At 46.1% G+C, this 25,897-nt stretch overlaps 2 protein-coding genes across 2 annotated transcripts in view; one reads left to right on the top strand and one right to left on the bottom strand.

Annotated features, from left to right (window-relative positions):
* Positions 1-25,897, top strand: part of LOC141076815 (uncharacterized) — a 918,929-nt gene that overhangs the window by 856,094 nt on the left and 36,938 nt on the right. The window lies entirely within an intron of this gene.
* The window catches only part of LOC141076789 (uncharacterized), a 52,958-nt gene that overhangs the window by 20,210 nt on the left and 6,851 nt on the right, over positions 1-25,897 (bottom strand). The window contains exons 4-5 of the mRNA XM_073564098.1: positions 19,732-19,911; positions 19,526-19,649 (exon numbers count right to left, since the gene is read on the bottom strand). Of these exons, the coding sequence (XP_073420199.1) occupies positions 19,526-19,649; positions 19,732-19,911 (304 nt within the window). The remainder of the gene's footprint in view (positions 1-19,525; positions 19,650-19,731; positions 19,912-25,897) is intronic.

Raw genomic sequence — 25,897 nt, 5'->3', positions numbered from 1 at the left:
GATGAGGACTATACACAATATAAACCCTGGAGCACAATGGATTTCTACCCACTTATAAGAAATCTGACAGATATCAGTGGAATTCATAAGTCAACAAGAAGATAATAAACCAATAGCAACAATACAATTACTGCTAGTAATATCCAGGATCTAAATAATCCTCACTGATTACACTATGTCCTAGGTATTTACCAGCTTGTACCTCTATATCGTGCCACCTCCATTCAAGGAAGGCCTGTAAGGGGCGAGTGTGACAACACAGTGTAACAAACATGAAAGTCCCCAAGGGCTATGGTCACTGATATGACAGATACATATACTCACAAGGACTTCTGAACAGTACAAACACGATTTTCAGTTAGGAACTGGACATACACACATACACAGAGACATAAAAGACAAGAGAGTAAAGTTCCCTCATACTCCTAGACCTGAGGTGCTGAGATAAAGTCCAATGACACGGCCTCTTTATATCCAGAGACATTCCCGTTCTTAATATCAGGTATTCAGAGCACCACCGGCGCGGACTCTCCTTTTCTTTTATGTTATTAAAAGAAAAACATATAACATAACAACATAGAATATTCTCTATGGGGATCAGGTGGCGTGTACCTAGGTGATGTATACCACTATAACAACCTATGATTTGTCTCCAGTCCACAGATGACTGTTAACCACACCTACTGGACTCCCCTATACAGTCAGGATTTTATATTCCAATTCTCATACATTCACTCAAGAGAACATTCAAGGAGTCTCATGTGTAACATAAAACATATAGTTATGGTGTTTTAGTTCTATAATTTTAAATGACAGACAAAACAGCACACTTACCAGGAAACAACATTCAACAAAGTACAGAAGACAAAACAATACCGAAAAAAATTCATCTTATACTGGGTTCTATTATAGGTTAATCCAGTGGATTCCTTAATCTGACGAGAATCTCCCTCGATTCTCCCATCTAGATCAATTTAACGTTCACACAGAGTTTTTTATTCCACAGTAGCCTCACACTGGACACTGGCTTTATACCCATTCTACAGAATATCTTACAAGAATTAACAAACCCCAATCACTATGGAGCTTCGCAACTTACAGGAGTTTTATAACCCCAATTGCATGTAAACAACTTCCAACTTACAGGAGCCTCTCACAAACCCCAATTGGAAAAGTCCACAATCACAGTCCCCATTCAATTCCTAGAATAACATTCATACTGGATTAACAAGGTTACCGAATATAATGAAAATTATTAAATGTTCTTACCTGTATTCAGATACAGACGATTCCCAGAGATCCTTAGACTATACGAAATCCGTCACTTCCCTTCAGTCCGGTATAACTGATAATGCCCCTGTTGACGCCTAATGTCAAGGTGGAGGACTTACTTAAGGAGTCCCAGACTCCCCCGTGCACGGTTTACAGTGCTCAACGGTGAGGGAAAGGTGTTGGATTTCCCGGCCAACGCACCAAATGCCAGTGGAGTTTTAGTCTTCCAATTAGAAATCGTCCAGACCTGAATAAGTAAGATCCTTTATTTGTCATGCCGGCATGGAGAAAGATTGACAACCACACCAGCTGTGGGCAGTCATCTGACTCCATACAGATTCTTAAGAGTTTAAATAGAAGAGCCGAAAAGGGGGTTCAAGACTACTACGCTTGCAAAAATAGTACTTACAATATGCTTAGCTGTTAGCTATCCTTATCTGCGTTACCAGAGAAGTAAAGGTATGACTTTTTATTTTGTACGTACGATAAGGATAGCAACCTAAGCATTACACCCATGTATTACATCAGCTGAAAAGAGTTACTAAGCATGGCATATATAGTTGTGGCCAAAAGTATTGACACCCCTGCAATTCTGTCAGATAATACTCAGTTTCTTCCTGAAAATGATTGCAAACACAAATTCTTTGGTATTATTATCTTCATTTAATTTGCCTTAAATGAAAAAAACACAAAAAGAATTGTCCTAAAGCCAAATTGGATATAATTCCACACCAAACATAAAAAAGAGGGTGACAAAAGTATTGGCACTGTTCGAAAAATCATGTGATGCTTCTCTAATTTGTGTAATTAACAGCACCTGTAACTTACCTGTGGCACCTAACAGGCGTTGGCAATAACTAAATCACACTTGCAGCCAGTTGACATGGATTAAAGTTGACTCAACCTCTGTCCTGTGTCCTTGTGTGTACCACATTGAGCATGGAGAAAAGAAAGAAGACCAAAGAACTGTCTGAGGACTTGAGAAACCAAACTGTGAGGAAGCATGAGCAATCTCAAGGCTACAAGTCCATCTCCAAAGACCTGAATGTTCCTGTGTCTACCGTGCGCAGTGCCATCAAGAAGTTTAAAGCCCATGGCACTGTGGCTAACCTCCCTAGATGTGGACGGAAAAGAAAAATTGACAAGAGATTTCAACGCAAGATTGTACGGATGTTGGATAAAGAACCTCGACTAACATCCAAACAAGTTCAAGCTGCCCTGCAGTCCGAGGGTACAACAGTGTCAACCCGTACTATCCGTCAGCATCTGAATGAAAAGGGACTGTATGGTAGGAGACCCAGGAAGACCCCACTTCTTACCCCGAGACATAAAAAGGCCAGGCTGGAGTTTGCCAAAACTTACCTGAAAAAGACTAAAACATTTTGGAAGAATGTTCTCTGGTCAGATGAGACAAAAGTAGAGTTTTTTGGGCAAAGGCATCAACATAGAGTTTACAGGAAAAAAAAGAGGCATTCAAAGAAAAAACCACGGTGCCTACAGTCAAACATGGCAGAGGTTCCCTGATGTTTGGGGTTGCTTTGTTGCCTCTGGCACTGGACTGCTTGACCGTGTGCATGACATTATGAAGTCTAAAGACTACCAACAAATTTTGCAGCATAATGTAGGGCCCAGTGTGAGAAAGCTGGGTCTCCCTCAGAGGTCATGGGTCTTCCAGCAGAACAATGACCCAAAACACACTTCAAAAAGAACTAGAAAATGGTTTGAGAGAAATCACTGGAGACTTCTAAGGTAGCCAGCAATGAGTCCAGACCTGAATCCCATAGCACACCTGTGGAGAGATCTAAAAATGGCAGTTTGGAGAAGGCACCCTTCTAATATCAGGGACCTGGAGCAGTTTGCCAAAGAAGAATGGTCTAAAATTCCAGCAGAGCATTGTAAGAAACTCATTGATGGTTACCGGAAGCGGTTGGTCGCAGTTATTTTGTCTAAAGGTTGTGCAACCAAGTATTAGGCTGAGGGTGCCAATACTTTTGTCTGGCCCATTTTTGGAGTTTTGTGTGAAATGATCAATGTTTTGCTTTTTGCTTCATTCTCTTTTGTGTTTTTTCATTTAAGACAAATTAAATGAAGATAATAATACCAAAGAATTTGTGTTTGCAATCATTTTCAGGAAGAAACTGAGTATTATCTGACAGAATTGCAGGGGTGTCAATACTTTTGGCCACAACTGTACGGAGAGGAGCCAAGTGCCAAGAGCCCCGAGCAGCATTTTAAAACTCACACATGACGTTCCATCGGAAGTGATGTGCTGGAAGCTGACCGGAAATTAGATAATTTCATGAGGAAATTGTGATGGCACTAGGAATGCTTCAGATCCATCACCATGCCCTCCTCCAACAGCGCAGACAGCAGGATCACCTTGGAATCGGGGATGCCGGCCATGTAAGTGGATCATGATATGTCCTGCATCGGGAGGCTCAGGTGGGCACTACAATGGGAGCCAGGCTGCTATAGCATCTTTATAGAATTTTTCTTTATTTCTCTCTTTTTCTTTCTTTCTCTATTCTTTCTTTCTTATTCTCTGTTCTGTCTTTCCCTCATTTTCTTTCTCGCTCTCTGTTCTTTCTCTCTAATCTTTCTTTTTTCTTTCTCACTGTTCTTTCTTTCCCCTTTCTTTCTTTTTCTTTTCTCTTTCTTTCTGTTCTTTTCTTTGCTTCTTTCTTTCTCTCTGTTCTTTCTTCTTTCTCTCTGTTCTTTCTACCTCTCTTGCTCTCCTTTCTTTCTGTTTTCTTTTTTCTGTTTTCTCTCTTCCTTAGTGCCAGTCAGTGTGCCCATAATGCCAGCCACTGTGCCCTCAGTACCAGTCAGTGTGATCAGCAGTGCTAAATGGGTGCGGTTGGGCGTTGACATGGGTGTGACTAGTTGCGAAATGGATGTGGCCGGGGCGTCGCCTAAAATTTACAGTTTTTGTCCCTCTTTCCCTTCTTCAAAAGTTGGGAGGTATGATAGGGGCGGCTATGACCAGGGGGTCTGGTTGCCCAATGGATAGCGGTTCTGTCAGGAATTCTGTCACCGTGTGTACAAAATGGGACAGAGCTTTGGGAGGAGTACTGTACCTAAAAGCAATAAATAGGACTGAGCTTAAATACTGGGCACAGCTGTGACTACATGTTATATAGTTGTGTTACTCTCCTCTCACTTCTTGTAACCTACAAGTGTACAAAGATATTATATAGTCACCATGTGACTAGTGGGCCTGTGTAACTTCAAATGCCAGGGCTGAATTTTAGTCCCAGTCCAGCCCTGTTTAAGGATAAGCGCACAATAAAAGTCAATATTACCGGCTGACAAACAAAAGTCTGTTTTCTTGACCAACCAGAAATCAACACTTAAATTTAAAGCCAACATACAGATAACATCCTATTATTCTTCGTTTGCTAACAAATAGTCATCTGGTTAATTAAGATACAATGCTGTAAGTCTTCACAATGCCAAAAGTAAAAAAAAGTTTTTAAAAATATTAAAAAAAATAAAGTTCAAATCACCCCCCTTTCAAAATAAAACAATAAAAAAATCAAACATACACATTTATTATAGCGGCGTTCAGAATCGCCCGATCTATCAATATAAAAAATAATTAACCCGATCTCTAAATATTGTAATGAGAAAAAATGTCAAAACGCCAGAATTACTACTTTTGACCGCCGCAACATTTCATTAAAATGCAATAAAGGATGACAAAAAAATCGTATCTGCACCAAAATGGCATCCATTAAAAATGTCAGCTCGGCACACAAAAAATAAGCTTTCACCCAAAGTTATTTTTACTGATACAGTGGGTATGGGAAGATTTCAGACTCCTTTAAATTTTTCACTCTTTATTTCATTGCAGCCATTTGGTAAATTCAAATTCATACTGTCTATTCCTGACACTGGAGGGGCTTATAAACTTACGAAGTATATAGTTTAAGGTCTGCGATCTGCCAATATGTGGCTAGTTTTCTGACTGTTTCGGATAACATGATACATGAATTTAGGGTTTTTTTTTCCTTTAGTCTCGTTTGAATATAGGTCAATATTAAATAGTCTCTTGATGAGTCGTCTTTGGTGAGGACGATGAAACCTGTAGAAATGAGAGGCTTGGAGAGTGAGCATGTATACGTCACCTCACCCTATATACTGAACTGTGGGGTACATGTTTTTTCTATTAGTCACCTATTATCTAACCTTCAGGGGGTGAATTATGGGTATAGTTTTACACTTGGAATTAATGAAGTTTAGTTTTATCCTTTTGTCAGCAAACATGAGGAATGACAAGAGACAACCCATTTAAGAAGATTTAATTTTAGTGAAAACTATTCCAACATTAAGAACATAAAAAGGATTCTCCCCTATGTGACATCTCTGATGTTTATTAACAGCTGATTTCCAAGTAAAATATTTCCCACATTAAGAAAATGAAAAAGGTTTCTCCTCTGTGTGACTGCTCTGATGACGATCAAGAAGCGCTTTCTGGTTAAAACATTTCCCACATTAACATGTAAAAGGCTTCTTCCCTGAGTGAGTTCTCTGGTGCCTAACACAATTTGATTTCTTGCTAAAACATTTCCCACATTCTGAACATGAAAAAGGCTTCTCCCCTGTGTGAGTTCTCTGGTGCTTAACGCAATCTGATTTATTGTTAAAACATTTCCCACATTCTGAACATGAAAAAGGCTTCTCCCCTGTGTGGATTCTCTGGTGCTTAACGCAATCTGATTTATTGTTAAAACATTTCCCACATTCTAAACATGAAAAAGGCTTCTCCCCTGTGTGAGTTCTTTGGTGGATAACAAAATGTGATTTCTGTGCAAAACATTTCCCACATTCTGAACATGAAAAAGGCTTCTCCCCTGTGTGGATTCTCTGGTGCTTAACACAATCTGATTTATTGTTAAAACATATCCCACATTCTGAACAGGAAAAAGGCTTCTCCCCTGTGTGAGTTCTTTGGTGGATAACAAAATGTGATTTCTGTGCAAAACATTTCCCACATTCTGAACATGAAAAAGGCTTCTCCCCTGTGTGAGTTCTCTGGTGAGTAACAAAACGCGATTTCCATGTAAAATACTTCCCACATTCTGAACAGGAAAAAGGCTTCTCCCCTGTGTGAGTTCTCTGGTGGTTAACAAAATTTGATTTATGTGCAAAATTTTTCCCACATTCTGAACAGTAAAAAGGTTTCGCTCCTGTGTGAATTCTCTGGTGAGTAATAAAATTTGATTTCCATGTAAAACATTTCCCACATTCTGAACATGAAAATGACTTCTTTGCTTTAGGAGCAGTTTGTTTTTTAATGCCTCTTTTGTGACTTTGATTTTCCTTAGTAGTCGGTAATGAATCAGAAGATGGGACCTGTTTCATAGGATCAGATGACAGATCTTTGCTGTGAATGGATGATGATATATCTGGAGTAATAGCAATCACTTCAGTTGTATCTTGTAGGATCTTAAGATCATCAGATTTAAAAGTTGAAGATGTCAGCTGTCCCTCTGATCTCCTGGTACAGTCATCTGCTAAGACCAAAAAAAAATTATTTTAATAAAATATCGTTGAGTTTTATATTTTTGAACATTTCTACTTAAACTGTCCATAAAAATGGCAAGCTATGTAAAAACTTTAATTATTTACCAAGACAATGACAGTTCACAGTCTAATAGAAAACCTTGTTGGATGAACCAGTAGTGTGTGGTGTTCAACTGTTTGTTCATTCTGCCTCCCAAATATCGAATAAAAAGAAACCAATCAATGTTATGTAGGTGAAAATAATACCAATTCTCATCTCACAAAAAACAAGTCCCCACTCAGGTCCATCATCTGTCAATGGAAAAAGAGGTTCCCACACTATTAGTGGCTCAAAGGCTGTTGAAAAGCAACAAGGTTTCTATAAACCAATCCAGCAAAATCCGCTCTCACTTCGGAGTCTTGCAGTGTGCGCAAACAACATTTAGGATCCCTGTATTTAGCAATATTATAGTGAGAAGAATCCACTTAATTTGCGGTGTCTCCTGGAGCACAATCTGGGCACTATGTGCTGGGTAATAAAATGGCAAATGTCTAATTATCACTCTCCAACATCCACTGAGTGTTAATTTCCGATAAGTGGCTGTGGAGCCAAAATGTTCACTCCTGCTAAGGATTATAACCCTCAGTGAATTAATTTATAAAATGGAATCACTTTATGGGATTTCGACTGTTCTGGTTTCCTGTCATTTAGTTATATTAGGGCATATGCATATGGTGTGTCCAATCTCATCTGGGATCTGTTCCTGCTGTCCAGCTGGAGTAATCTGCTCCCTACTTCAGCCAATTGGAAAGTACCACACCCTACTAAAGCGCAAAGCACATGGCCGGAATCTGCCAGATACAGCGCTGTTCTCCTCTGGTTCAGTCCTCTGTGCTCAGCTTGTGGCTTGTGTATTTGTTTCCTGTTGTGACCGTGGCCCGTCTACTGACTACTCTTGTGTCTTCTGATTCTGTATTCTGTCCTTCTGGTTCTGACCCAGCTACCTGACTATTCTTCTTGCCATCGAACACCACAGAATAGCAGGTAACACCATGGTCCAATCCTAAAGGTCCCTGTGTAAGTCCAGATCCATGTAATGGTGTTAGATGAGCAAGGCAATCCTTGGGATATGGAAAGCAGAGGGTGTTCATGGTGGACATCTTTTGAGCTGCCAGGTGACCATGAACAGTGCTCCCAATACATTCAAAGAAAAAAAAAGGGGGTTTCCAGCTTCCAAATGTACAAAAAAATTTATTAAAGGCATAAGAAGAGAGATAAACGGACATGCCCCATAATGGCGGAAAGCAGAGCAAAGCGTTTCAAACAATACATTCTTTTTGAGCTTGAAAAAGAACGTATTGTTTGAAATGCGTTGCTCTGCTTTCCGCCATTATGGGGCATGTCCGTTTATCTCTGTTCTTATGCCCTTAATACATTTTTTATACATTTGGAAGCTGGAAACCCCCCTTTTTTCTTTGGATGTATCTCACGTTTGGCTTGACTGAAATCCGAGCTTCCATGCACCACTATTAGCCGGGACAGGTGAGCTGGTTACTCTTTTTTCATTATACTCCCAATACATTGTGTCTGCAAACTATTCCAGCTAGATCTGCCTTCATATAGCTAAATGGCGCTCCTTCCCTTCTGAACACTGCCATGTGCCCAGACAGTAGTGTACAACAGTATACAGAGTATAGGGTGAAGCTGGAAAATAATTTGTAAGATCCATTTGTTTTCTATTATCCTTTGTGAAGAATTCCAAACTTGCCACCACATAAAGTGACACACGTCAGATATTAATAATGGGGCCTGATTAGGAACTACTGAAATGATCAAACTCAACAGTCTTCCTTCATCAGTAATAAATGAGTAACTAGTGATGAAACCTCTCTGGTGTAATTAGAGTATGGGTCTCAGAGACTTCACAATCTAAACTATCGTAAGCTCCAATATTTTCTGTCAGATGAGTTTCAAGAAGAAATATTAGGCATTTAAAGAGAACTGTGTATAAGGCCGGGTTCACACGTCCTGATATTTCCGGTACCGGAGACGTCCATGTGTGTAATATTTGTGGCAAAATGTGACAACCGTATACCGCCCGTGTGCAGTATCAGTACCACATGGGCGGCCGGCAGGGAAGAAGTGCTACAGTAAGCGCTATTCCCCGCCGGCGGGTGCTGAAGACGCTCTCATTATTCTCCTCTGCTCTGATAACGGGGAGAATGAGGAGAGTTCTATTAAAGTCAGAATGATGACAGCAGGTGGGGGCTTTTGGGATTATTACTCCCATCAACCTACACCTGCTGCTGCTAAGTACAGTGACAGCAGGAGCGGATGATGGGAGTATTCCTCACCCACCGCCTGCACTAAAACTAAATAAATGAATGAAAATACCGGTGTTGGATCCCCTGTATTTTCTATAACCTGTCTGGCAAAACTCACAACTGGGGGCTGCAACCCTCAGCTGTCAGCTTCAGAAAGGCTGGTTATCCAGAATAGAGGGGTCGTCACACTGTTTTTTTAATTATTTAAATAAATTATTTTAAAAAAACGGCATGGAGTACCCCCCATTTTTGACAACCAGCCTTGCTGAAGCTGACAACTGGGGGGCTGGTATTCTTAGGCTTGTAAGGGGCCATGGATATTGACCCCCCAGCCTAAAAATAGCAGCCTGCAGCTGCCCAGAAAAGGCACATCTATTAGATGCGTCAATTTTGGTGCTTTGCACTTAGGTGTTAGATGAGTATAACTGTGTTTGCTATTTTTGAAAAAGGAAAACTGTTTTGTTTTATTTCTAATAAAAGACCTTATTCTGGCTGTGTCTTTATTTACCATGTAACTATGGGGTTCTTAATGGATAAACACTTTTCCATTACTAAGGCTAGTTTCACATTTGCGATTCTGGGCGCAGCGACGGCCTGCGCACGGCCACCGCTAAGCCCCGCCCCCTGCCACGCCTCCTCCGGTAGCTCCACCTACCGTCGCACGACGCTGCATGCTTCCTGCGTCCCCTATCTTTATCACTGGGGACGCAGGTCATGCGCAGTCTGTTTGGCGGCGCATGCGTCCTTCTGACGGTGCGCCGACCAGTGCCGAACGCAACCTGTTGCATTTTGGTTGCGCTCGGCGCACCATCAAAAGGACGCATGCGCCGCCAAACGCAGACTGCTCATGACTTGTGTCCCCAGTGATAAAGATAGGGGACGCAGGACGCATGCAGCGTCTTGCGCCGGTAGGCGGAGCTACCAGAGGAGGCGCGGCAGGGGGCGCTGCGCCCAGAATCGCAAATGTGAAACTAGCCTAAGCCATGGGCTTGATGTCACCTGACAATACAAGGGTGACATCAACACCACAAACCCACAAACATACAAATACGAACCCCATTTCCCACAGCTACAGGGCAAGTGGGAAGAGCTAGGAAAAGCATCAGAATTGGCACATCTAATAGACATGCTTTTTCTGGGAAGCTGCGGGCTGGTTATTGTTGAATCTGTATTTGTAGTTTTCAGTTAATGAGATTCTCGTGCTTCGGGGTGGGGTTGTGGGAGTGGCTGTGGGTTGGGCTGTGGGTGGGGCCTTATGTGGTGCTCTGCGTACATATTCATCTGTATTGGTTTATGACACTGATCTGCTGTGAATGCATTTTCTGGTTAACCTCTGGCTTCTGGTGAGGGTGATGGAGCTGGCTGTACTGACAGAGTAGTGAGTTCTCTATCTGGACTCCCTCTGTTGGTGAAAGGAGGTAATGAAGCTGATCTAAATGGCAGAGACCTGCCACCTGAGGAGGAGGACTGCGATTGGACATTAGGAGTCTTTGATTGGATTTAAGGCAGCCGACTCCCTATTTTCTTGCTGGTGATTTCTCCTGCCTGTGGCTTCTGGTTTCCAGTTCGGTTCCTGCCTTCTCAAAGCTAAGTTTGCTCTGCTATTGTTCATTTGAGTTTTGGTCTGGTTACTTAGTTTTTTGTGTTCAACCAGCCCCGGCTGGGGCTGTGCTGAATTCCCATTTTTGTCTCTGATTATTTCAGTTTGTTTTTGTCCCTGATCAGTTGATCTCTTTTGCTCTGTCTTCAGAAACGTTTTGCACACACATTTGCTGTGGGTGGTGTACAACCTAAGTTTCTTTTGGCAATTACTCTGATCTGCTCCTTATCCACATTTTCCGCTAAGGTTTTTGTGGATTCAGGAGCGGCTCTGAACCTGATGGACTTGGATTTTGCTAAACGTTGTGGTTTTCCTATGACACCTCTGCGGACGCCTATTCCTTTGAGGGGTATTGATGCTACTCCTTTGGTGAAGAATAAACCTCAGTTTTGGACCCAGGGGATAATGCGGGTCGCCCCAGACCACCAAGAAAATTGCAGATTTTTGGTCTTGCATAATTTGCATGATACCATTGTTCTGGGTTTTCCCTGGTTGCAAATTCATAATCCAGTTTTGGATTGGAAATCTGTATCTGTGGTGATTTGGGGTTGTCGGTGTGCTCTTGGCGACACTCCTGTTTTCTCCACCTCTCCCCAGTCGCATGATGTTCCCGACTATTTGGCTGATTTTTAGGATGTATTTAATGAGAGTAAGTCTGCGTCTTTGCCTCCTCATTGGAGTTATGACTGTGCAATTGAGTTGAGGCCTGGGTGTAAATTTCCCAAGGGTCGACTTTTCAATTTATCTGTACCCGAACACGAGGCTATGCGATCTTATATTAAGGAGTCATTGGAAAAGGGTCATATTAGACCATCCTCTTCACCCTTAGGTGCAGGGGTTTTTTTTGTGGCCAAGAAAGATCGTTCATTAAGGCCTTGTATTGACTATCGTTCCCTCAACAAAATTACGGTTAAATATCAGTATCCGTTACCCCTGATTTCTGATTTATTCTCCAGAGTTAAAGGTGCTTGCTGGTTTACTAAGCTTGATCTCAGGGGGGCGTATAATCTTATTCGCATCAAGCATGGGGATGAGTGGAAGACGGCGTTTAATACTCCGGAGGGACATTTTGAGTACCTGGTGATGCCTTTTGGGCTCACTAATGCCCCTTCTGTCTTCCAATCCTTTATGAATGATATTTTCCGGGACTTTGTGGATAAGTTTTTGATCATCTATTTGGATGATATTTTGATCTTTTCTAGTGATTGGGATTCTCATGTGGAACATGTTCGGACTGTGTTCCGGATTTTGAGGGAGAATTCCCTGTATGTTAAGGGATGGAAGTGCCTTTTTGGTGTACAGAGGATTTCATTTTTGGGATTTATTTTGTCTCCGTCAACTACTGAAATGGACCCGGCCAAGGTGCAGGCCATTTATGATTGGGTTCAGCCCACTTCTTTGAAGGCTCTCCAGAAGTTTTTGGGTTTTGCAAATTTTTATCGTAAATTTATAGCTAATTTTTCTGGTATTGCCAAACCACTGACTGATTTAACTAAGAAGGGTGTTGATGTGCTGAATTGGTCTTCAGAGGCTGTTTCGGCCTTTCAGGAGCTGAAGCGGAGGTTCACTTCTGCTCTGGTTTTATGGCAACCTGATGTCTCACTTCCTTTTGAGGTAGACGCTTCAGAGATTGGTGCAGGAGCTGTTTTGTCCCAAAAAGATCCGGTGATGTCTAAAATGAATCCCTGTGCCTTCTTTTCCCGAAAGTTCTCCCCATCTGAACGCAAATATGATGTGGGGAATCGGGAATTGTTAGCCATGAAATGCGCATTTGAGGAGTGGAGACATTGGTTGGAGGGAGCTAGACATCAAGTTGTGGTCCTCACTGACTACAAGAATTTGATTTACCTTGAGTCGGCCAAACGCTTGAATCCTAGACAGGCTAGGTGGGCCTTGTTTTTTTACTCGTTTTAATTTTGTGGTCTCCTTTCTTCCAAGAAAGTTAAGGCAGACGCCCTTTCTAGGAGTTTCTTTGCTGATTCTCCTATTGTGACCAAGCCTACTACCATCCTAGGTGAGGGGGTAGTTCTTTCTGCCATCTCGCCCGATTTGAGATGTGCTCTGGAAGAATTTCAGGAGGACAAACCTGAGCGTTGTCCTATGGGAAAGTGTATGTTCCTGACCAGTGGAGGAAGAGAGTGATGTCTGAAGTTCATTGCTCCGCATTGGCTGGTCATCCAGGTATTTTTGGTACCAGAGATTTAGTGAGTCTGTCTTTTTGGTGGCCTGCCTTATCTCGTGATGTCAGGAATTTTGTGCAGTCCTGTGGGACTTGTTCCCAGTCTAAACCCTGTTCTCGCTCTAGTGGGTTGCTGATGCCCTTGCCATGGATTTCAATGGATTTTATTTCTGATCTTCCTGTCTCTCAGAGAATTACTGCTATGTGGGTGATTTGTGATAAATTCTCTAAGATGGTCCATCTTGTACCACTCCCAAAGATGCCATCTTCCTCAGAGTTGGTACCCTTGTTTTTACAACAGGTGGTTCAGTTGCATGGAATTCCTGAGAACATTGTATCGGACAGAGGAGTTCAGTTTGTTTCCAGATTCTGGAAAGCTTTTTGCTCCAAGCTGGGAATTCAGTTGTCCTTCTCATCTGAGTTTCACCCTCAGACTAATGGGCAGACAGAGAGAACAAACTAGACTTTGGAGTCCTATTTAAGATGTTTTATATCTGCTGATCAGGATGATTGGGTCTCATTTTTGCCCTTGGCCGAATTCGCTTTAAATAATAGAGCTAGTTCTGCCACCTTGATGTCGCCCTTTTTCTGTAACTTTGGGTTTCATCCTCGATTTTCTTCAGGGCAAGTGGAATCTTCAGCCTACCCAGGTGTTGACACTGTTGTAGAGAGAATGCAGCAGATTTGGGACCAAGTGGTGGATAAGTTGTCTCTCTCCCAGGAAAAGGCCCAGTGGTTTTCCAACCGGCATAGGACCATTGGTCCCCGGTTTAAAGTGCGTGATATGGTTTGGTTATCATCAAAGAATATCTCTATGAAGGTGGCTTCTCCAAAGTTCAAGCCAAGATTTATTGGACCTTGCAAGATTTTGGAGATTCTTAATCCGGTTTCTTTTCGATTGGCTCTTCCTGTTACGTTTAAGATCCATAACGTGTTTCATAAGTCGCTGTTGAAGAGGTTTGTTGAGCCAGTAGTTCCTATGGCGGCACCTCCTGACCCTGTATTGGTTAAAGGTAATGTGGAATATGAGGTAGAGAAAATACTGGATTCTCGTCTGGCTAGACGGAGACTCCAGTATTTGGTCAAGTGGAAGGGTTATGGCCAGGAGGACAATTCTTGGGTCTCTGCCTCTGATATTCATACCAATAGATTGGGCCCATCCTGATCTGACCTGGTGGCGTGGATGAGGATGGATGTGGATGAGGGTTTGGCGACCCCTTCTCAAGGGGGGCTACTGTTGTGAATGCATTTTCTGGTTCACCTCTGGCTTCTGGTGAGGGTGATGGAGCTGGCTGTGCTGACAGAGGAGTAGTGAGTTCTCTATCTGGACTCCCTCTGTTGGTGAAAGGAGGTAATGAAGCTGATCTAAATGGCAGAGACCTGCCACCTGAGGAGGAGGACTGCGATTGGACATCAGGAGTCTTTGATTGGATTTAAGGCAGCCGACTCCCTATTTTCTTGCTGGTGATTTCTCCTGCCTGTGGCTTCTGGTTTCCAGTTCGGTTCCTGCCTTCTCAAAGCTAAGTTTGCTCTGCTATTGTTCATATGAGTTTTGGTCTGGTTACTTAGTTTTTTGTGTTCAGCCAGCCCCGGCTGGGGCAGTGCTGAATTCCCATTTTTGTCTCTGATTATTTCAGTTTGTTTTTGTCCCTGATCAGTTGATCTCTTTTGCTCTGTCTTCAGAATATACCTGAGTGCTGATATAGGGATTTTTCCTATCAGACGTGTTGGACATCTTTTTGGCAGGGTTTTTTCGGATTGCAGACAGCAGCTTTCCTTTGCTATCCTTTCTAGTTAGTGTGGGCCCCACCATTTGCTCATCCTATCTTTCTATCTGTGTTTGTGTTTTCATCTTGTTTCACCGGCAATACATGTTGGGCGCTGTCTATTCCTTTGGGGTCTGCTCTGGGGCAGGTTAGATTTCCCCTTTTCTTTCTTTAGGCTTATTTAGTTCTCCGGCCGTGACAAGGCGTCTAGGACCACCGTAGGCATGCTCCACGGCTACTGCTAGTTGTTGTGGATAAGATCAGGGGTCTGCAATCCGCTAGTTACCAACCTCTCCGGTTTTCTGGGCTTAGCATGCTTTTTGTTTTTCCTCCTCGGTGACTCATTCATAACACTGATCCTTCAGTGACCTGCCCCCTATTTTACATAAAAAATTACATCCAGAAAAATGTCACCGGTGATGGCGGCACCTGCGCAGTACCATCTATAAGTAAGAGGTAGAGGCTATTGGACAGGCGCCGCCAGTGTCATGTGAAAATTTTTTTTTCTAAGCCTCACAATAGCCACAATATTATAGGCATTATCAACAATAATATCAACACTATTATATGCATTATGTAAAAATGGGGGGCAGGTCAGTGAGGGATCAGTGACCTGTCATAAGCCAATACAGATGCATATGTAATTAGAGCACCACATAAAGCCCCGCCCACAGCCACACCCCAGAGCACGAGAATCTCATTAACTGAAAACTACAAATACAGATTAAACAACAACCACAAGACGGATTTCACCACCAGGTATCAATGCAATCAGTATAACAGCGCCGACCTGACAGTGTCTGTAGGTTACTTAGCACAATCCTGCTGACGGGTTCCCTTTAAATTTAGATCTTAGACATTTGGAAGAGGCAATGGAGAGATTTTTTTCAAGACTATCAGGGAGTTACAGACTCACATTAGGCAGGAAGGCCGATCCCACCACAATCAAACTATCATACAGAATGAGCAGGTTAAAAAAAGACATAGAACAAAAAAAATGTTATATCCCCAACAACAATGTATGTACGAGGGGAGAACACTAAACTGGAGTTGCCCTCATTTATGGTGGACCATTGGAGCTACTATGAATCCTGACCAGAAGAGGAGAGAAAGTATTAGCGCCACCATTTCAGGAGAGATTGTGCAGTAATCTGAATTCCTTAGGATGGAAAACATAATGGAATTCATGACGTTTAGTAAATCTATGAAACCAGGGCTGGAGCCAACACATCTCCTGCAGGCGGGAATAAATGTATATTACAGCCCTCAGCCACGCACAGCTTAGAGATCTATCATGGCACAGGTGGAATGTTTGTCCTGTTGATTATCACAATCCTCCTTGAAGTTAGTTTGTTTTAAAAGAAATTGAAATTTCAGGCTAAAGGGAAACTCTGTTATTGTACAGAAAATTGACACTTACCGTATTTTTTGAACGATAAGACGCACCTAGGTTTTAGTGGAGGAAATTAGGAAAAACAAATTGAAGCAAAAAATGTGGTCAATTCTGTACTTAATATCCCCTATCCTGGTATATATGGTCCTCACATCCCCATTCTGATACACATGGCCACCTCATCCCCATCCTGGCATGCATGGCCTCATCCCTATCCTGGTATGCATGGCCCCTCATCTCATCCTAGTAATCATGTATCCCTCATCCCTATCCTGGTATGCATGACCCCATCATCCCTATCCTGGTATGCAGGGTCCCCATCTCGTCCTGGTATGCATGGTACCATCATCCCTATCCTGGTATGCATGGTCCCATCCCTATCCTGGTATGCATGGCCCGTCATCTCATCCTAGTATGCATGTATCCCTCATCCCTATCCTGGTATGCATGACCCCATCATCCCTATCCTGGTATGCAGGGCCTCATTTTGTCCTAGTATGCATGGCCCCATCTCGTCCTGGTATGCAAGGCCCCATCTCGTCTTGGTATGCATGGCCCCATCTCGCCCTGGTATGCATGGTCCCATCTCATCCTGGTGTGCATGGCCCCATCTCATCCTGGTATGCAGGGCCCCATCTCGTCCTGGTATGCATGGTAACATCATCCATATCCTGGTATGCAGGGTCCCCTATCTCCTCCTAGTATGCATGGTACTATCATCCCTATCCTGGTATGCATGTCCCCATCCTTATCCTGGTATGCATGGCCCTGTAGGAGGAAGGACCGGAACAATAAAGGCAACAGTGTGGGAATGCCACTAGTGTGGCAGGGGAACAGAGAACCTGACCGGGACAGACCTGTGACCTCTGCTGCAAAGGGCGAGTCTGATATAAAAAGGGGGGTGCGCTGGAACCTGGGGCTTCTGGCGGAAAGACAGGAGGTGCAGCAGAGGAAGGTTTGCTCCCTCCCTGCGGATAACACTACTGACGACAAACTGCGCTTGTGTGCGCACCCCCCAACATCCAGCAACAGCACCAGTGACCACTTACTGCTGCCGGATGCCGACCCTACGCGACTGCAGGCAGGAAGTGCTGACCGTACTGTGCAACGCTTAACAGCAGACAGTGTAGAGTGCATGACTCCCGTCGGAGACTTTCACTTTACATCTGCGGCTGCGGCCTTGATACTAGAACCCTCCACCTCATCTGGACATACAGCAGCCCACCAAAAGGTCCCGGACTCTTCTTCGCCGCTAAGAGACAGCGCCTCCGGTACATCGAGGACCGCTTCCTCAACGTGACGCGCCGTCTGCGGCGCCATCGTGGAATCTTTCAACCACCTCCCTTCGGACAACAGAGTCTGATAAGTTGAACACTACCGTTTTTTCCTCTCCCGCCGTTAGCAATTCTTTTTTTGTTGTTACCACTGTTGACAGCTGAAGTCAAGCTGTCACTGCATAATACTGAACTTCCACATATTTGCCCGCGCAATACTTCTGTGCATCTTGTATATATTAACTCCCTGCATGGAGAAAGCGTTGTTATCTTTTTCTCTGGGTATATAAAAACACCCATTAGCACTTGCTCTGTTTTCTGCTCGTCACTGCATCCAACGCACCTGCTGGTAGCCTACAGCCCCATCCCGTCCTGGTATACAGGGCCCCATACTTATAAGTGGCCCCCACCCTCATTCCTATCCTGGTATGCATGGCCCTATCAGAAAACATTAAAAAAACAAACCATTACACTTACCTACCCGGCGCTCCCTTGCAGCCTCCTGCTCCGGTGCCAGCAACTGCTTTAAGCTTGTAAGCAGCGCTGAGAACAGTGAGAATTCATGAATATTCATTTCTCTTACGTAGTTGCACACGTGACCGCCAGTAGCAGCAGGAAGCCGGTGGCTGACACTGCGTGCTACTGAAGAGCAATGAATACTCACTGTCCTTTGTGTCCACAGTCCTGGCAGCTGTGCTCTGCTTGTGAGCAGTACATGACGTCCCTGCCATGCGCTGCTTACAAGCATATAGCAGTTCCTGGCACCAGAGCAGGACGCTGCGAGGGAGCGCGGGGTAAGTAAGTGTAATGATTTGTTTTTTAATGTTTTCTGATGGGGCCATGCATACAAGGATTTGGATGGGAGCCAATTATAAGGATGGGGCCATGCATACCAGGACCGAGGTGGGGGGTGTAATCAGATCAAGATACTATTATTAAAGAGAAATGAATATTCATTGCCCTTCAAGCCCATGGGAGTGGAATGCAGTGAATATTCATTTCTCTTTAGCAGCGGGAACAGGAGTTAGCCGCAGCCACCGGCTCCAGCCTCCTGTGACCCGATGCTCCGCCGATGCCGTTCCCCCACCTACCCATCATAGCCAGAGTCGGTACATCCGGACTATAAGATGTACCCCGCATTTTCCTCAAGCATCTTATAGTCCGAAAATTATGCTACTTTTAACACAAATTGAAAAGTCAGGATAAAGAGAAACTCTGCTGTTATTGTACAGAAATTCACACTCGGCCTCACTGCACATTTACTGTTGTCGATCATAAAAGGGAAGTTTGGCCAGAAAGACTGGACCTGGTCTTGTAGGGACCATGAGACATTCAGCAGCACAGAAGGGAGAGAAGATTCATCCGATAAGATCTCAGGGATCTAGGAAGCCAACAGCATCATTACCCTCCGCTTTCTCTTACAGGCCCATCATAATATTTTTCTTCAAGTGATTTTCTAACCTGTCAGCACATTCTACGTACGCTGTCATTAGGCTTTATAGTTACAGATCTGGGCAGGTAACGGTCAGCGTCTCCTAATCCCAGGGGTTAGGTGGATCCTCCAGGTTGTAAGTTCTATAGAAAAGGGCTTTCAATGCCCAAAGTCATTTGAACAATTTTGGGTGGAGGAGAATGTTGAGGTCTAGAGGCAAAATGGTGATCATGGTAATACGGCCGGACTACACCACCGATAAAGCAGCCACAGCCGGTGACTGAGAGGAATCTGTGACTTCTCTGCATTCAGTGGTTACTACTCACCTGGGTAGTCATATGTGGGAATCTCCTCTTTACACCGCTCATCACCCCTCACATATGTCTCTGTAGTATTAATATGGGTCAGATCTTCACCCTGAAACAAATATTGTAAAAGTCACCCATCTATGATCAGCTCTAATCCTGCCATCTCCACCGTTCTCATTACACAAGTATAAAACATATAATACTGGTGGATAAAACAAGACTGAGCACAAGACCTTCACAGCCGTCTACACATCATAGGGGAGATCTCCTGACACCTTCTCTCCATCTACCTGATGATCCTGAGGAGCACTGGGATCTTCTTGTTTACAGTCCTGTGGAAGAAGAGGACGGGGACATCTCTCTGGTGTTGTCCTCTTACTGGATAGATCTGGAGGAAACACATACAGGGACTGAATTCATTCTCTACATACGGATAATTATAGGCCGTGTGTATTTAGTCCTGTCTATTACCTGGTGATGTGAGGGGCTGGGGAACCTCCATTATGACGTTCTTGTACAGATCTCTGTGTCCTTCTAAATACTCCCACTCCTCCATGGAGAAATAGACAGCGACATCCTGACACCTTATAGGAACCTGACACATACAATGATACCGTCATCCCCCGATCCCTTCATAGTGTTACTGTATAATGTCCCAGCATTCCCAGCAGTGTCACCTCTCCAGTCAGCAGCCCAATCATCTTGTAGGTGAGGTCTAGGATCTTCTGGTCATTGATGTCCTCATGGATCAGGGGGTGAGGTGGAGGCCCCGTGATTGGGCTCAGGGGTCCTCCCCATCCCTCAGACACAGGGTCCTGACAGCGATCATTAGAGGTCTTCTTCATCACTGTGTAATCCTGGTTATGGAGAGACACATTAATAAATCTCACTACAGACATTTCCAGAGTCCTCACCTCTCCAGTTCTGTCCATCTGTTATTCCCATAGATAAGAATGATGTAATGTGACGTCATCAGAATCTCTCACCTCTCCAGTGAGACGGAAGAGGATCTCTAGGGTGAGGTGTAACATCCTCTCCGCCATCTTGTCTCTGTCCATATCCATCCTTGATGGGGAAATCAGGAAAATTCTCTTTTGTAGAAGATCTTCACTGAGAGGATCCGATATTGTAGAGACCTGAATGAGAAGAAGATGATCCGATGTAACATCATAAGAATCCTGTGTAATAATACAACGACAGCTGGAATCTGCAGAGTCGGGAGATATGACTCTGACAAATATATATATACGTACATACACATATCTATCTATATATATAATTTCACCAAAAAAAGTAAGGACTGCAGCACTCACTGATCCATATTGAAAGTCCGTAGTTTATTTGTAGCAAAAGTGTAAAACTTCATGGCCGGGAGGCTGAAGAAAGGCGTGCAGCAGGCAGAGACGGAACCTTCACCAGCGGTGTGCCCATGGAAAACAAGGTCAGATGAGGGTCCAGCCCCCCAGGTCTGCAAGGGGCAATCCCAAAGTCGATCCCAGAAGCTTTTCCAAAGCAATTTTCTACACTACCCGAACATATATATTTGGCAGAGTCATAACTCACGACTCTGCAGATTGCATGCTGCCGTTGTAGGCCCAGACCAGATGGTATGGAGATGAATGAGGGAGACCAAAGTTCAAAATAGACTTTCCTTTATTTAACAAGACCTTGATGAGAAGTATACACATTGTTAGCGTGGGTAGTCTGGAGCCGGAAACTCCAGGAGTGGACCCTCTGGACCGTGGCACCGAGGGGCCCCGGGCGAGCTGCCAGGTGGAACCGACCCCTATACAGGGACCGTTAGGAGCAGGCCCAGGGGTTCGAGTACCACGGTAGCCGGTACCGAGAGGGGCGGCTCAGGATGGACCGGAGTAGGACTGTGGGACAGAAGTATAGATAACGGAACAGGAACACTGGAGGCAGGACTGGAGTAGGACGGCAGGACTGGAGTAGGATGGAACAGGAACACTGGAGGCAGGACTGGAGTAGGACGGCAGGACTGGAGCAGGATGGAACAGGACCACTGGAGGACGGCAGGACTGGAGTAGGATGGAACAGGAACACTGGAGACAGGACTGGAGTAGGATGGCAGGAACACCGGAGACAGGACTGAGAGGCTGCTGCGGAGAGCAGGCAAGAACGGAACTGCAGGAGCTGAGAGCACACGATGCAGCGAGGCCAGTGTGCTTGGAAACACAACAATCAGGCACCTCCCACAGGGGGAAGCGGCCTGATATGCTCCTGTCTGGTCTGCCATTGGTCAGGGAGGTGCTTCCAGGTCAGGGCATAGCCAGAGCACAAGAAGCTGGAGGGAGGCGCGGCCGCGGCCTATGGCGCATGCGCATTGCATGCAGGGACGCCGCCGACCGCGCACCTGCCAGAGGCGACCTACGTGGATGTCGGGCAGCTGGGGGCTGCGGCGTGGGAGCGATGGCCGGGTGAGTAAGCAGGGACGGTGTAACAGTACTCCCTCCCCTAAGCCGCCCTCCCCGGACATTAGCAAGAAATCTCTTGAGGATACGGGGAGCATTGATATTCTCCTGAGGCTCCCAGGATCTCTCCTCAGGACCAAAGCCCTTCCAGTCAACAAGGAAAAATGTCCTACCTCTAACCTTCTTCATGGCGATAATGTCCTCCACTTCAAAGACATCATCGGCACCCACCGGCTGAGGACCAGAAGCAGGCAAGGAATGGAAGCGATTCAGCACCACAGGTTTCAGGAGAGAGACATGGAGGGTGTTCGGGACCCGGAGCGAAGCAGGCAACCTCAATTTGTAGGCGACTTCATTGATACGTCCAAGAATTTCAAACGGACCGATGTAGCGTGGCCCCAACTTGTAAGTAGGCAGTTTCAACCGGATGAATTTGGATGAGAGCCAGACCTTGTCCCCAACACGATAGGGTGGAGGATCCAATCTCTTCTTGTCGGCAAAGTTCTTCATCCGATCAGCGGATTTCTTGAGTGACGTGTTGGTCTCGGCCCAGATCTTGGAAAACTCGGAGGACAAAGCGTTGGCCGCAGGTACCTCGGAGGCAGGAGTTATCAGAAGAGGAACACCAGGATGTCTGCCGAACACAATGAAAAACGGAGACTTGGCCGAGGACTCACCGGCATGGTTGTTGTAAGCGAACTCTGCCCAGGGAAGTAAGTCAACCCAATCGCTCTGGTGTGCGTTGGAGAAATGACGTAGGTACCCAGTCAACGTCTGGTTGGTGCGCTCCACCTGCCCATTGGACTGTGGATGGTAGGCTGAGGAGAAGTCAAGGGAAATGTTCATGAGCTTACAAAGCGATCGCCAGAACTTGGAGGTAAACTGAACCCCTCGGTCCGACACTATGCGTTGAGGTAGTCCATGGAGTCTGAAGATTTGGTGGACAAAGACTTTAGCCAGTTCCGGAGCCGAGGGAAGAGCGGGCAGAGGGACGAAGTGGGCCATCTTGGAAAAACGATCCACCACCACCAAGATGACTGTGCAGCCAGAAGAACAGGGGAGGTCTGTTCGAAGAGACATTTCTCAATCTTCGCATACAGGCGGTTCTCCCGAAGACGCTGTAACACCAAGCTGACACTCTTTCTGTGGGACAAGATATCCGGCGAGAAGACGAGGATGTCGTCCAAGTATACGACCACACAGGAGTACAAGAGGTCCCGGAAGATCTCATTGACAAACTCTTGAAACACCACAGGAGCATTGCAGAGGCCAAAGGGCATGACCAGGTACTCGTAATGGCCGTCTCGAGTGTTGAAAGCCGTTTTCCACTCGTCTCCAGCCCGGATGCGGACCAGATTATAGGCTCCTCTGAGGTCCAGCTTGGAGAAGACCCGGGCTCCTCTAAGACGATCAAACAGCTCCGGAATGAGTGGAAGGGGTACCTGTTCTTAATGGTAATTTCATTCAGACCCCTATAGTCAATGCACGGCCGTAGAGCTCCGTCCTTCTTTTTGACGAAGAAAAACCCGGCTCCCGCGGGTGACGAGGATTTCCGTATAAAACCCTTGGCGAGGTTCTCTCGAACGTATTCGGACATAGCTGTGGTCTCAGCGGGAGACAGGGGGTAGATTCTGCCCCTTGGGGGAGTTGAACCAGGAACAAGTTCAATTGGGTAGTCAAAAGGCCGGTGTGGAGGAAGGACCTCCGCTTCCTTCTTATCAAAGACATCGGCGTAGGAACTGTAGGCTGGAGGAAGACCCAGAAGGTCTGGGAGCGGCCGAGGAGCGGCCACCAGGTGGACAGGAATCAGACAGCGAGCTTGGCACTGGTGCCCCCAGCGGAGTATCTCCCCAGAAGACCAATCGAGGACAGGCTGATGAGTCCTTAACCATGGGAGACCGAGTAGAATGGCATGGGAGAGCTTAGGCAAAACGTAAAAGGCTATCTTCTCTCGATGTAAGGCACCAACTTGCAACTCCACTTCCTCAGTGACCAAGGTGACGGTCACCTGTAGCGGTTTGCCATCCACCGCGGCAATCTGGAGAGGGTTAGATAGGGCAACCACGGGAATTTGGTATTTGTCCACCTCTTCTGGCCGAATGAAGTTACCTGCCGAACCCGAATCCACGTAGGCCACCTCGGACCCACGTCTCTCCCCTGAAACCAGAAGCACAGAAATAGTAAGAGGTTGAGAGGGACCATCGTCGCCTAGGGAGGCCTCTCTTACCAGACCTAGGCGGAGGAGTTTCCCTGTCTCTTAGGACAGGTGCGGATATAGTGCAATGAAGCTCCGCAATAGAGGCACAGACCTTGTGCCCGCCTCTCTTGCTGACGTAACTCGGTCAAGTTGAGACGGTCAATCTGCATGGGCTTGACTGACCGAGGACTGGCAGAACGGATGCAAAAGGGGACTGGCCTGGTGAATCTCCTCTCTCTCGCTGACTCCCGAGCGCGCTCCTGGAAGCGTAGGTCAATGCGGGTAGCCAGCGAAATAAGGTCCTCTTATGAGTTTGGGGTCTCTCGACCTGCAAGTTCATCTTTTATTCTGCCTGAAAGACCGCGCCAGAACGCCCCTACCAAAGCCGTGTTATTCCAGCCGAGCTCGGAGGAGATAGTGCGAAAGCGAATAGCGTACTGACCGACCGTGAGAGAACCCTGATGTAGATTAAAGAGTGATTCAGTGAGGACAGCTAACCGACCCGGCTCATTGAAGACCCTGCGAAAAGTATCCAAGAAAACCGGAAGACTTGAGACAACGGGATCGTCACGTTCCCAGAGGGGATTCAACCAGGACAGGGCCTCTCCCTCCAGATGGGACATAATGAAGGCTACTTTGGCCCGGTCAGAGGGATATTGCTGCGGCAACAATTCAAAGTGGAGACTACACTGATTTAAGAACCCCCTGCAGCGCTTAGGATCCCCAGTGAAGCGAGGCGGGGTGTTGGGAGAGCTGTAGGAGCGGGGGGAGGAGTCAGAGCTGCGGCGGCAGAACATAGGGCCGACAGGCGGCTATCAAAGGAGGCCATGTGAGACAAAATATGGGCTTGGGTATCTTGTTGCTGGACCAGCTCCTGTTGAAGACTGGTCAGTAACGTGGCAGTTCCAGGATCGGTCACCTGCAGGGCCGACAAACGGGTGTCCATGGACTTCATGATGGACATAATGCGTCCCTGATTTTCCCGCAGGAAGAGTAACTCTTTCTGGGTGGCAGCTGTGGTACCGGCGGGATCCATGGCCTGATTGTACTGTTAGTGTGGGTAGTCTGGAGCCGGAAACTCCAGGAGTGGACCCTCTGGACCGTGGCACCGAGGGGCCCCGGGCGAGCTGCCAGGTGGAACCGACCCCTATACAGGGACCGTTAGGAGCAGGCCCAGGGGTTCGAGTACCACGGTAGCCGGTACCGAGAGGGGCGGCTCAGGATGGACCGGAGTAGGACTGTGGGACAGAAGTATAGATGACGGAACAGGAACACTGGAGGCAGGACTGGAGTAGGACGGCAGGACTGGAGTAGGATGGAACAGGAACACTGGAGGCAAGACTGGAGTAGGACGGCAGGACTGGAGCAGGGTGGAACAGGACCACTGGAGGACGGCAGGACTGGAGTAGGATGGAACAGGAACACTGGAGACAGGACTGGAGTAGGATGGCAGGAACACCGGAGACAGGACTGAGAGGCTGCTGCGGAGAGCAGGCAAGAACGGAGCTGCAGTAGCTGAGAGCACATGATGCAGCGAGGCCAGTGTGCTTGGAAACACAACAATCAGGCACCTCCCACAGGGGGAAGCGGCCTGATATGCTCCTGTCTGGTCTGCCATTGGTCAGGGAGGTGCTTCCAGGTCAGGGCATAGCCAGAGCACAAGAAGCTGGAGGGAGGCGCGGCCGCGGCCTATGGCGCATGCGCATTGCATGCAGGGACGCCGCCGACCGTGCACCTGTCAGAGGCGACCTACGTGGATGTCGGGCGGCGGGGGGCTGCGGCGTGGGAGCGATGGCCGGGTGAGTACGCAGGGACGGTGTAACACACATCAGATGGCAGGCACAACACTTTATGAATGCTTCTTCTGCATTATGCAGTCAGGAACTTTCCGGTGACATGCGGCAGTACATAACCTTTGTTATAAGCCACAATAGTGCAGCAAACCTGAGCTACTGACCTCTTCCTGCTCTGTGTCTCCGCTATGCTCCCTGCCTGGAATCCGAATTCTTACTGCCATTATATCTTTGCTTTCCTTCAGAACGTACTATCTGATGTCTCCCTCCTGGCACACAACACCATATCAATTCAGGAGGACGGCAATCAGATAGACCAAAGGCCTGGATTTCTCACTTTCTATCTGACTCATCACAAGGAAATTGTTCTCCTGTGTGGCCATGTAGCTCAGTATGAGGTCTCCCACACAGTATGACAGCC

Source organism: Dendrobates tinctorius, unplaced genomic scaffold, assembly GCF_039654945.1.
Source record: "Dendrobates tinctorius isolate UK_male_01 unplaced genomic scaffold, ASM3965494v1 ptg000430l, whole genome shotgun sequence".
Taxonomy (NCBI): domain Eukaryota; kingdom Metazoa; phylum Chordata; class Amphibia; order Anura; family Dendrobatidae; genus Dendrobates; species Dendrobates tinctorius.
The sequence above is the reverse complement of the archived record's forward strand: the minus strand, read 5'-3'. Positions and strand labels throughout refer to the sequence as shown.